This window comes from Syngnathus scovelli, chromosome 17, assembly GCF_024217435.2.
Source record: "Syngnathus scovelli strain Florida chromosome 17, RoL_Ssco_1.2, whole genome shotgun sequence".
Taxonomy (NCBI): Eukaryota; Metazoa; Chordata; class Actinopteri; order Syngnathiformes; family Syngnathidae; genus Syngnathus; species Syngnathus scovelli.
The window spans coordinates 1,870,189-1,883,574 of record NC_090863.1 but is presented as its reverse complement, the minus strand read 5'-3'; the positions used below and the strand labels follow the sequence as shown (position 1 = coordinate 1,883,574).

The 13,386-nt window shown below is 43.1% G+C and overlaps 1 protein-coding gene and 1 long non-coding RNA gene across 2 annotated transcripts; one reads left to right on the top strand and one right to left on the bottom strand.

Moving 5' to 3' along the window:
• Positions 1-909: 909 nt before the first annotated feature.
• zgc:153913 (carboxypeptidase N subunit 2) lies at positions 910-2,258 on the top strand. The gene is made up of 2 exons (XM_068648714.1): positions 910-1,059; positions 1,299-2,258. The coding sequence occupies exon 2, from the start codon at positions 1,302-1,304 to the stop codon at positions 2,193-2,195; it is 894 nt and encodes a 297-aa protein (XP_068504815.1). The 5' UTR covers positions 910-1,059; positions 1,299-1,301; the 3' UTR covers positions 2,196-2,258.
• A 1,264-nt stretch (positions 2,259-3,522) lies between these two features.
• LOC137839636 (uncharacterized) lies at positions 3,523-12,322 on the bottom strand. The gene is made up of 2 exons (XR_011085666.1): positions 9,372-12,322; positions 3,523-4,778 (listed from the first exon to the last, which is right to left on the bottom strand). It is a non-coding gene; the product is annotated as an uncharacterized lncRNA (long non-coding RNA).
• Positions 12,323-13,386: the final 1,064 nt, after the last annotated feature.

Here is a 13,386-nt window from a genome sequence, read left to right as displayed (position 1 = left end):
AGGTTTGCTCTTGCCTAATTCCGGCTTGTTGTACTATTTGCCTTTCAGTCAGCTGGCTGCTGAATCCAGGGAGGGATTTCATTCCTATGCTCCAAGATTTCAGCAGCAGAGGCAGCAGCAGAGGTGAGTTGAATAGCGCCATTATTTTTACAAACGTTACAAACCCAGCGGTGGGAAGTAACACAAATGCTTTCTTAGTACACTAAATAGATAGATATCTGTGCTTTACTTGGGAAAAAAAACACACTACTATACCATCACTACTATGTACTGTATTTTCTACACCTTGCTCTGTCAAAATAAGCTAGTTTATGGTTAATTGCAATTGCATTGTAAAACTGTAGTAAATATAATGTAGTTAAATATAACTTTTTATATAAATATAAAAAGATAAGTATTCGACAACTGCACTGTGCCGGATTAAAAACAACAAACTTTTATTTGGGGATTTCCTTCCCATATCACTGGACTTTATTGACACTGAAGTTGACTTCGACAAAGAATTTGAATGGCTTCTTCTACTTACCAGAGTATTACTTTCCATAAATGGCTACATTTCTGCAATTACCGTTGCCACTTGTTTAAGAGCCTTGTTTCTATACGTCGCTCGCTATAGGGGGAAAATGGACAGAGGACTGCGGCCAACTTTGTTCCTACTATTGCTTCTGTGTTCCAAAGCCGCCATCTTGTCCCAGTTCAACTGTCCACACCGATGCCAATGTTTCACACCAGCCCAAGTCTTGTGTGCCGATGAACACATGACATCTGTGCCCGGGAACATATCCCGGGAGGCCAAGGAAGTCGTCATCATGACATCAGCCGTGCAGTACTTGTTCCCCACCTCCTTTGATGAGAGTCCCCAACTCAACAAGCTTATCTTCTTCAACAATCCGCTGCAAAGTATTCACTCTCAGGCTTTTCAGAAACTGCTTGACCTTCAGGAACTGGAGATCAGTGGTAACCCCTGGCTGCAGCATTTGTTTCTGGGGACTTTCTCCAAGCAGGGAAACCTGACCAAGTTGCAACTCAACTATAACAGATTCCAGACTGTTCTTCCTGGTATGTTTCATGCTCTTGAAAACTTAGAGACCCTGCAGCTGAAGGCCAACGTCATATCAAATTTACCCACTTTGTTGTTTGTGAAGCTTCCAAATCTACACGTGTTGGATTTATCTCTTAACAAAATCCAGAATGTGGAAAGAGAGACTTTTTCCGGTTTGACACGGCTAGAGATTCTTAAAATGAGCAATAACCACGTGAGCAATATTTCATCAGACACTTTCCTTCACGTTGGCCAGCTGATGGAGCTTCACTTGGATGGGAACCGAATAGCAGAACTCGCTGATGAGATCTTTTCCGAGTTGACCAAACTGAAGGTGCTCAACCTCCGTGGAAACCGCCTCACAACTTTCAACGACAGAGTATTATTTGGAGGTGAGGCTTTAAATCTGACACTTTTGGACCTGAGAGGAAACAGGCTGACAGAAGTCTCCTCTTTCAGCACGTTGCTATCCCTGACTGACCTTCTCTTGTCAGCCAATCAGCTTTCAAGCCTCCCCAAAGACATTTTTACCAATGTCACCTCACTTGAGAATGTGGATCTCTCCGAAAACCGTCTCACGTCATTACCAGAGAGGATCTTTGCTGAGCTCAAAAGCATCAAAATGATCCACCTTCATAAAAACCAGCTGATTAGCTTGGATTCCAAATTGTTTCAGGACCAGGAGTTCATTCAGCAACTCTACCTGTCGGACAACCAACTGCAAAATCTCCCCATGGGCCTCCTGGACCACTTTACGCTCCCGCACATATTGCGACTACATGGGAACCCTTGGAAATGTGACTGCCACATGTGGTATCTGCATGATATAGTGCTGAATAGCAACCAGGACTTTGAGATGCTGGACAGAATGCTGTGCGAGAGTCCCGACTTGCTGCGGAGGCGACCGGTGGCATCCATCGGCAGGGATGAGCTTCTGTGTCGTTTGCCCAAAGATGAGATGACTGACCTGAGCAGCTGTACTCTTCGCAAGTCGAGTGACTCACTGGTCATCAAATGCAAAGTGGACAAATGCTCTCCGCTGACTGTCAAAGTTGAGTTTCTGGAGCACAGTGGCAGTGTTCAGGAGCACATTTGGAAAAGTGACCATTCTCAGTGCTGCAATGTGACAATAGACAAGACTCACATGCCGTAGATTGCAGATGTGTTTGGACCTTCAGTCAATTCTGCAAATAAATAAAGTGACTGATTATCAGTGTGTGGGAGTGGATGAAGCATTTGTTTATTTATTTTTAGAAAAGTTCAAAGGTTCAGCCCCCTTCTCATTGTGACGTCATCACCAAACGGAACATGTTAATCATCCATCAGCATGTACTGCACAGTATACTTGACCTGCGTTTCTCAACCCTAGTTCAGCCAACATTAATGTCAACGTTAATTTCAGCCACATTATTTGCATTTTGCAAGCGTGGAAGTGTATACTTGCAAAATGTACGGTCTGAAAAGGAACCGCATCAAACGAAAACAAACTCCGCTTTTGGTCCGGAGCAAACAAGTGGACTAAAAGACTTTTCTGGTCTGAATAAACCCTGAGATAAGATATCCCTAATAGGATAACAATAAAAATATTAAGACTTATACATATACAGACAAGGGAGAAAAAAAAAAAGTAACAGGAGGGTGTCAAACTCGCTACATACCGCATGAGAGGCGGATGTGCTGACCATGTGTCACTATATCAACGGGTAATGTTGCAGGTTTACAAAATAAAACAGCGCTTTTGTTCCAGACCAACCTGACTAAAAGACTTCTGGTCTGAATAAACCCGGAGATTAGATAGCCTTAACAGTATAAGAATAAAAATAGTATTGAGGTATATACATACAGACATGGGAGAAAAAAAAAAAAAAAAGTACCGTAATTTCCGGACTATAAGCCGCGACTTTTTTCCAAAATTTTGGACCCTGCGGCTTATAGTCAGGTGCGGTTTATATAAGATTTTTTTTCGTGATTTTTGTGATGACTTGATCACTTTTACTCTTAACACTATTATATACAGTAAAAGCTACAAAACAAACTGACAAATAACTCGTTTTCAAATCAGACGAGTAAAAACTGGTCAAATATTTAAAAAAAAAAGATATTATTAAAAGTGAAGACAATTTACAATTCTAGTAATGACACACGAATTTGATGCACAATTTGTCTTCGCGGGCCACATAGAATGATGTGGCGGGCCGTATCTGGCCCCCGGGCCTTGAGTTTGACACCTGTGCTCTAAACCCTTTCTCTTACTCTGCCATGTCACTCAGAGATTACACAAAGCAGTGGCGCTGTTTGAACCATCTGCATTGTATTAAAACCCAATCAATCAGCATTTAAATTCAATTCTTCTGACATTTTGCTCACCAAAAACAAGTTGTAATGAATGTGAACTTTTAATGCATTTTATTCAGAAGGTTACTGTTAGAGATTTGCTCACTCCAACTTATTTTGCAAGAACCACACAGAGACAAGGCAAGTTCTTTTAGACACCTGCAGGTGGAGAGTCCATTCGTCGCTGTCTGAACAGCGATTATCGAATGAAGTCTGAAAGGTCTCCTTCCTGCAAGGGCATATTTATTAGGAGGAACAGAGTGGGGGTGGGAGTGGACAGGTTTGGTGAACCCCCGGCCTCTGGTAAGATCAGAGCAGGGGGTGTTTTACGATGTTGTGGGAAACAGAACAACTTTGATTGCTTCCTCTGCAGCTAGTCAATCAGTTCAAAAGATCTTAGCACTTTGTTCTACTACTTTTGTTAAGACAGGACAGGCGAGTTTAATTATTACAGGTTACATTCTAACATAATCATAGGATCAAGATAACCTGGAAAACCCTAACATCTCCCTCCTGTTTTATCATATGATTATGTCACCCCAAACAACAAAGACAAGTAAGAAAGAAAAACATATATATATGTATAATGAAGAAAGAAGAATAGTAAAAATAAAAACAACAAACAATGATAGCAACACCTTCCAGTGAAGATGAGGCATTACCTCAAACTTATTGTGTAAGCGAAAAACCTGCTGGCCAGATGTTATTAGCAGGAAAATTCTTACACGGTCCCTTTGCCTAAGACAACCAGAATGCTATCAATAAAAAACAAAAACACAGAAACAGTACATCATTGTATCCATCACTTGTGAAGCATTTTCGGTGGTCAAATCATCAAGTTTCTGTAAAACATGCTCAACAGAACAGCATCTACGCAATCCACGTCTCATTATCATTATCACATCTGTCACGTCTAAGAAGTTGTATATGTGCCCGTGTTTTCGTCAGCTGATGATGTTCTAGTCTGTAGGTGAGGTCTGTCACACACACCGGCGCACACACTCGTGTCCAGTTGGCAGGCAGCATCGGACAACTCCTGTGACCACAAAACCATGATCCGTACTGAACAGGCACGTGCACTCATAGGATGCAGGTGAGGCAGTGCCTCTGAACTTCTGGATGAAGTAGGTCCCGTCCGATGGTGCAGCCATGTTGGTAGTAGAGCCCTTACACCTTGAAAACGGCTCTCTCATCCTGGCACACAGCGGTGATGTCCAAAGCTCCCATCCAGTTTCCTCCTGGAGAGCAGTCGTCGTTAATGCATTTGTGGGTCCTGCAACCATGGGTGCAACATGTGTAGTCAGCAAGACTTGGAATGGTCCCTCCCGTCGTGGCTGGCCCAGTTCCTTCCTTTGATGACCTCGATGTAGACCCAGTCTCCTGGATTGATGGGGTTGTCGACCTGTGGGGAGGAAAGATCAGGCGGCAGTAAATTTGTCTTTGACACAGTTTGAGCGTCCTGATCATATAATCTGCCAAGGACTGCTCTTCATCTGTTGCTTGCAACTCTCGTAGTCAATTGTAGTGCCCATTTAACTGGCAAATAGGAATGTTTGCGGGAAGAGTTTGAACACTTCCTAATGATTCCCTTTAACCAAAAACTATTTATGACAGGGGCGTTCCCATTTATTGCCTCCTGGTTTAAAAGAGGTTGTCTTACCCATGCCTTCTTTCTCCTCACACGCTCGCACCCACACAGGGTGTGAACACACACACACACACACACACACACACACACACACACACACACACACACACACACACACACACACACACACACACACACACACACACACACACACGCACCCACGCAGACAAAGAGATTCTAATCCATCTCTCATGTAGCTTCTCTTGATAGAATCTCCTATTGGTAACTGTATAGCAGACGTTTTAGCATATAATCCCATACTCTGCTCTCTCGCTTCTACTTTTTCATGTCGGTGCAGTCGTAGGTGGCCCCTATTGCAGTCATTGTCTTGTTAACTGTCGCCGTGTGGCTCCTATGCATGATTGTGTGAATGTCAAAAATTGAACGTACCTAACTCTCTGACCATCCAACCTCCACTGTGGTATAAAAAACCTTACTATTGTATTGAGTAGGTACATTGAGCAACCTAGCTTCCTCCTGACTGCCAAATGTCCTGTTCTAAAATTTATATAACTCGACCTCTACGTCTTAAGCTTGATGAGCCAAAATATAAGATCTTGCTCTTGTTTCCTATCGTTTTAGCCTATTTGTTTTATCCAAATCCGTTCAATCTCTGATTATAATCTGTAGCCCTACGTATTTTTCAAATTTTTATTTATTTATTTATCAAATCTCCTCAGTTCTGTCAAACTCAGTGCACAATGAACCTCCCTTCCACTTTGAACCAAGCTTCACCAAATTTGGGAACGCCGTAGCAAGGAGTGCGATTTGGTTGTCGGACACTCCAAGTCCATATCTTTTTGCCGCACTTCACCCTATCAAGTTGGTGTTCTTTTGTTGTTGCTTCAGAGCGACCCCATCCATCACTCTTGAATGAGTCCATTGTTCAAATGAGTCAATTTTCATCATTGTGAGTTCACTGTCTTTTCTCGTCCCCGAGGATGTTGTCTGTCCTCCGGAGTGTACTTGTCCTTGTCCAAGCACAACAGCAGTCTTTTCTTGTCCTTCGCCAAAGGTCAAAGGTGCTTCAGAGCCAGGCACCATTTTGTAGTTGTTCACGGCTGCAGGCGAAGACTCGGATTGGGTTTCAGGGGCCCTGACACTGAGAATGACAGGCTGGTTTGAACACTTGTAAGACTATCTCCAAATGTAGCTGCTTCCATCAATTTGCTGGTAATGTTTGTTTAACAAACTTCAAATTCTTCTAATAACAGCGGTCTCGTTTTTATATCGTAAATCCTGCAACTCATCCTATTTTTGAGCTACATTTTATCTATAGTTCCAATTTAATCAGACAGTATGTTGTCTTCTGTATCATTATTGAAAATCAACTCATCGAGGTCTGCTTTCCACATCAAGCCCTGATCTGTATGTCTTGACCTCTCACATGTTATTGTCATGCTTGCTCAAAAATGTGACTAAGAGTATGGTGCTGTGAATTCTCAATCTCCCCAATGAAATTGGATCCCACCTCGTAGTTCTTATCGTTCTCATGTTCCTGTTAGCCTGCAATTGTCCAAATCAAAAATGTTTTCTTTTAACTGTCTTTCTTTTGAACCTCTAAATCTCTCGTGTTGCTAACCTATCTACACAAGAACAAAAAATTTACCACAATATAACACCAAATGTATTCGAAAATTCATTGTCATAAAGTGTTGTATTATTACTATCTTCCACTATCTGTCCTACTCACTCCCCCCCTTTTTGAGGCTTGGCAACGCCCATGCCTCACACCTTGACAAACTTTTTGGGAGAATGCGTTCTTTACTATATACGATTCCATCATCATTTAATTTGACTTTCTTTCCAAAACGCTTCTCAATTTCTCAGTTCACACATCTTCTACATGTGTTACTGGTTCTCCAGTTTTTTTTTTTCTAGTTAATTATCAATCCAAAAGCTATGTGTTTCTTTCTAACATTCAACCTGCTCAAAATCACTCTTTCATCAAAGTCGCTCTACTAATTTTCTATAGTAGTCGCCAACAACTTCAACCATTCAACCTGTAATTTCTTTTCATTCAGGCTATCATTCATCAATGTTCATTTGCATCTCACACGCAGTCTCCAAAAAGGAGTCTTTCTATCACATTGGTTCCAATTCATCCAAGCTCACCACACAACATTCATATATCATTTTCAACGCAGGTTTCCTGGTAGAACAATCCACCAATCTAAAAAAACTTAACTAAAACAAACAATTGGCAAATTAATCTGAATTTTTTTCTTTGTTTTTAAATTTGAAGAACTCAATCTCTCAGATTTAGCTTGCATTTAGAATTTTGCATAATCTTATAACACAACCAATCAATTATTCCTATTAAATGTAGCATTGCAAAATCTTAAATTCACAATTTAGCTTCTTCCAATTCCTGAAAGCATGTTCTGTCATTTTTTTTTTCTTCAAATTTCTCATGTGGGCTCGACACTTAACATGCACTAGTGTGGATTAGTTTCTGCTTGCAAACAGATTTCTCTCTTTTTCCTCTCATTTTTATCTTTCAAAATCATTTCTGTTTTGCGGTGCAAATTGGATAGACCACACTCTAGCAATTTTTTTTATACTAAAACTTTAGCCAATGTTCATCGTTTTAACATATACGCACACACATGCACAGCTCTCGCATGCAAAAGGTAGTTTCCAGCACCAATGATTCGTCACAGGCTGGCCATTTCCTGTGGTCGATCATGAGCTGGTCCCTCCCATGCACACGAGGACAGCACATTCTAATTTTATTTATTTATCTTCTAGAAGCAAGTTGCATTTATTTACCACTTGATTTGCATATTTTAACTTCAGTGTAACACAATTTGAGCTCTAGTCATTCGTAATTTGGGCATACAAACAGCATTGTCATACTTCTTGGATGGACAGGACTTCTAATAATCTAAAAAAAATTCTAATAATCTGACAATGACATGTTTTGCTGTCATATGGGATGAGCATAAGCGGTCAAAGAGGAGGAAGCTTGTCATGCTAAAAATATGGCTTCTCCTCTGCTCCTTCCTCCACCCTTTGATTGATATTGTTTTGCAAAACGACACTCTCGTGCGAAGTGTCCTCGTCTCCCACAGTTCCAACAGTTGTCAGAATCTCGTGGGGGTTTTGAATTATATGGCGGCCTGCGACCTTGTTGGCCTCTACCTCTCCCTCTGCCTAGCTGGGACCCTTGGAAGAAGACTCTTGTATCTTCATCTAGTTCATCATCATCATTATCTAGATGAAATACATCAGAACTTTTGCCTTTTTTTTTTTTATCACTTTTTCAGCATGTCTGGCCCATTGCATAGTTGTTGTCACACTTGCAACATCCACTTCCACCAAATGTTTCCTCACCCAGTTGCCTATTTCAGGGCGGAAATTAGTGAGGAGCGCATTTTTAAGCTGTTGTTGATAAGCACTCTCAGCTGTATCATTGAATGGGATGCCACTATGTACCCAGAATTCTTTTTCAAATCTCAATTGAATGGCGGCCTCATCACTTTTCAACTTTCTATCTTTTGTCTTTTGGATTTGTTCTCTTCTTTCTTGTGAAGCTTTCAACCACATTTTAGCACAATCCAATTCTTCCACATTTCAAATTTCCTTGTACTCCATACATTTTCTTCCACTTCAGCATGTATTGCATACAATTAAGAAATCTACTCGCCATGAACTTCTCGTTTTAAAGAAGAGCAGAGCAAGAGATTTACCGTTCTTATTTCCCATCTTAATTTTAGTAGCTTAAGGTTTTACAATTTTTTTCAATTTTTTTTTTTTTCTTTGAGGATCCTCAATGCAGGTTTAAATTGACCTTTCAACAAATTACTAGCCTGTTTTATTGCCATGGATCAACGCTAGAACTGCTTTTTAGTCAATTTATCCTACCAGTCACACACTCAATCACACAAACTCCAGCGCTTTTTTAGGCCTATCCAGGGATGGGTGTAAAACCCTCCCAAACAGCTTTGGAAAAACGGACAAAAGAAAAAATCTACGCCCTTCTTCAATTAAGAAAAAGAAGCTCTGTTTTTCTTAGCCCGTTTCTTCCACTGGGACTTGAACCCAAGCTATTCTTTGGCTTGGAAAAACATGCAAAGAAAAAATCTACGCCCTTCTTTGATTAACAAAAAAAGAAGCTCCGTGTTTCTTAGCACGTTCCTTCCACTGGGACTTTAACCCAAGCCAGATCCCTCAGCTCGGAAAAACAGACAAAGAAGAGTCTACACACTTCTTCGATGAACGAAAAAGAAGCTCTGCCTTTCTTAGCCTGTTTCTTCCACTGGGACTTGAACCCAAGCTGTCTCCCGTGCACCTCTATGTGTTACGCGTTTAACAACACAACACAATTTCAGGCCTTTAACTTACTTGTCCCCTGGTTCGTTGCACTGCCGGGTCCCGTCAATCCACCTCTGTCAGACGAAGGCAGACCTAAGATGCTGGCCCAGCGAAGAATTTCCTTCCCAGGTCTTTCTTTACCAGGTCCGGCTAATGGACGCTGGCCCGTCGACGGTGTACAGCGCGTCGTCCTCCGTCAGCCAGATGATGGGTATGAGGGTCCCGGGTTTCGGCACCAAAATGTTAGAGATTTGCTCACTCCAACTTATTTTGCAACAACCACACAGAGACAAGGCAAGTTCTTTTAGACACCTGCAGGTGGAGAGTCCATTCGTCGCTGTCTGAACAGCGATTATCGAATGAAGTCTGAAAGGTCTCCTTCCTGCAAGGGCATATTTATTAGGAGGAACAGAGTGGGGGTGGGAGTGGACAGGTTTGGTGAACCCCCGGCCTCTGGTAAGATCAGAGCAGGGGGTGTTTTACGATGTTGTGGGAAACAGAACAACTTTGATTGCTTCCTCTGCAGCTAGTCAATCAGTTCAAAAGATCTTAGCACTTTGTTCTACTACTTTTGTTAAGACAGGACAGGCGAGTTTAATTATTACAGGTTACATTCTAACATAATCATAGGATCAAGATAACCTGGAAAACCCTAACAGTTACTTTGAACCTTAAACGGCGGCGCGGCGTACTTATGGATTTTTACGGCCAACGGCCTCTAGGGGGCGCTCTAGCAGGAAGCAAGAGCGAGACAGGCGAAGAAGAGATAATGCGCCGAAGAAGACGTGCTAGTTTGTGTTTACATTTCGCGCATCACGCAGAACGCGATCAAGACGGACATTACTGAAAGGAAGCCTTTATACACAAACCGTCATCATGGGGGACAAAAGAAATGCATATGATGCCGCTTTTAAGCCAAAGGCAGTCGATGTTGATGACATTATCTTGTGTCTACTCTGGAGCGTACTTATGGATTTTTACGGCCTCCGGTCTCCAGGGGGCGCTCTAGCAGGAAGCAAGAGCGAGACAGACTAAGAAGAGATAATGCGCCAAAGAAGACGTGCTAGTTTGTGTTAACATTTCGCGCATCATGCACACACCCGCATTCACACAAAGACAGGAAGCTTTTATTCACAAACCGTCATTATGGGGGACAAAAGAAATGCATATGATGCCGCTTTTAAGCTATACGTGTCGCTCGCTAGTTTTATGTAATTTAGCGCTTCATGCATGAATAAGATTAGCATGAACAGACCCTTTTCACACTCGAAGAAATGCATAAAACCGACGACGAAAGAGAGACTGAGAAAGTGTGAGGCGAAGGATATCTAACGCAATTCCAATCGGACACTAAGGGGGAAGACTTCGATGGTTTCAGTGCACAGGAGGAAGATGAAGACGGCTCTTTTTTTACTTTTACTGGTATGTTTTTTTTTAACCAGCCCTGTTAGTGCTGTGCTACCGTGTTGCTGCTGTGTTACCGCCGCATCTCAGTGACTTTGCTGTGTTACTTCCGTGTTGCTGCGGTATTACTCCCGCGTCACAGGCAGTGTTTGGAAAGAAATGTTAAGGTATGTTATTAAAGCTTTAAAAAAACTTTGTGTCCAGTCTTTCTTTGCTAATAACTCGCGTGCACACTTCCGCGTTGCTGCGGTACTACTGCTGCGTCACAGGCAATGTTTAGAAAGACATGTTCAAGTATGTTATTAAAACGTTAAAAAGGCTTTCTATGTACTGTCTTTCTTTGTAAAAAAAACTGAAATATCCCTGAATCTTAGCTGGTGCGGTTTATAATCCGGTGCGGCTTATAGTCCGGCAATTACGGTAATAGGAAGATGTCGAACTCGTTTCGTACCGCATGAGAGGCGGATGTGATAATAGTGTGCCACTTTGTCAACGGACAATACAGAAAGTTTATAAAATAAAACAGCACTTTAATTCTAGACCAACCTGGTATATAAGGTATATACATACAGACAAGGGAGAAAAGAAAAAGTGCTGAGACGTGTGTCGTAACCGCAACATCATGTTTAAGAGGTGGACATACTAACCAGTGCGCCATTATGTCAACGCATAACAACTGTAAGTCTCCTAAACAAAACAGCGGTTGCTATATGACGTCTACCGCGTCACAGTCACGTGACACGGACATGACGTTAATTGGGCGGAACTTCCGCCGAAATTCAAATCCGTAGGCAGAGTTAACTTGTTTAAAAGGGAGTGGGAAGAAGACTTATTTAATTTATTTAAATCTATTTTAAGTGTGCGCCATTATGTCAACGCATAACAACTGTAAGTCTACTAAACAAAACAGCGGTTGCTATATGACGTCTGCCACGTCGCAGTCACGTGATGCGGACGTGACGTTGATTGGGCGGAACTTCCGCCGAAATTCAAATCGGTGGGCAGAGTTAATGTGTTTAAAAGGGAGTGGGCAGAAGACTTATTTAATTTATTTAAATCTATTTTGAGTGTGCGCCATTATGTCAACGTATAACAACTGTAAGTCTACTAAACAAAACAGCAGTTGCTATATGACGTCTTCAGTCATGTGACGCGGAAATGACGCCAATGGGCGGAACTGCCGCCAAAATTCAAACCCATGGATGCGGCTTTCAACAGGAAGTAGGAAATCGGCAATGGCAGCGGACGAGACACAGCGGATAGTAACACGACGACTAACAAGAGAAATATTTTTATTTTCAGCTTGCAACTGGACCGTCTAGAGCGTACACGGTAAATACAACTCATTGTTTTTAAAATTACCGTATTTGCCGGTGTATTGGTCGACCTTTTTCGATCCAAAATCGACCGAAAAAAATCGACCTCGACTTATACACCGAGTCATAAAATTTAACTTCGTATTCATCGCTTCAAATGTGATGGTAACCAAGGCCGTTTCTCATGCATCTCATTGTGCGTTGCACTTAGAAAATTTGAACCGGGCGGCGTGCGCGAGTGCGCGGCCCGCTGGAAGCCGAATGAGGCGCCGCGACCACCTCCGCGGTGCTTATAAACTCGGCGTCTGCTGCCAGCCACAGACGGCGAATTTCGACGATTCTCCTTGGTCAACGGTTGTAAATTATTGCATTGATTAAAGCAAAACTTTATTTAACTCTAATTTTAACTTTGCCGTTTTAGATAAGCGGGTATTACGTCGCAGTCATGTGCCGTGGAAATGACGTCAATAGGCGGAACTCCCGCCAAGATTCAAATCCGTGGGCGCGATTTGCCGTTAGCGCGAAAGCGGATACAAACACGACGATTATCAACAGAAATATCTTTATTTTCTGCTTGCAACTGGACCGTCTAGAGCGTACACGGTAAATACAACTCATTGTGTTTAAAGAGATTTACTTTCGTGTAGTTTGACCTCCGTGAGTCGTCACCTTATCGTGGTGGAGGGGTTTGTGTGCCCCTATGATCCTAGGAGCCATGTTGTCGGGGGCTTCATGCCCCTGGTAGGGTCACCCATGGCAAACGGGTCCTAGGTGAGGGGCCAGACAAAGCACGGCTCACAGAAGCCCCTTATGATGAGTGATATGAATGGAATTAGTTTTCCCTCGCCCGGACGCGGGTCACCGGGGCCTCCCTCTGGAGCCAGGCCTGGAGGCGGGGCTCGAAGGCGAGCGTCTGGTGGCCGGGCCTTCGCCCATGGGGCCCGGCCGGGCATAGCCCGAAAAGGAAACGTGGGTCCCCCTTCCCATGGGCTCACCACCTGTGGGAGGGGCCGAAGGGGTCGGGTGCAATGTGAGCTGGGCGGCAGCCAAAGGCAGGGAACTTGGCGGTCTGATCCCCGGCTGCAGAAGCTGGCTCTTGGGACATGGAATGCCACCTCTCTGGCTGGAAAGGAGCCCGAGCTGGTGTGCCAGGCAGAACAATTCCGACTAAATATAGTCGGACTAGCCTCCACGCACAGTTTGGGCTCCGGTACAAGCCCTCTCGAGAGGGGCTGGACTCTCTTCCACTCTGGAGTTGCCCACGGTGAGAGGCGTCGAGCAGGTGTGGGTATACTTATTGCCCCCAGCTGGGCGCCTGCACATTG

Excerpts from the sequence above, each read along its gene's own strand:
- zgc:153913 (XM_068648714.1), top strand. The coding sequence starts at position 1,302 with ATGGAGCTTCACTTGGATGGGAACCGAATAGCAGAACTCGCTGATGAG.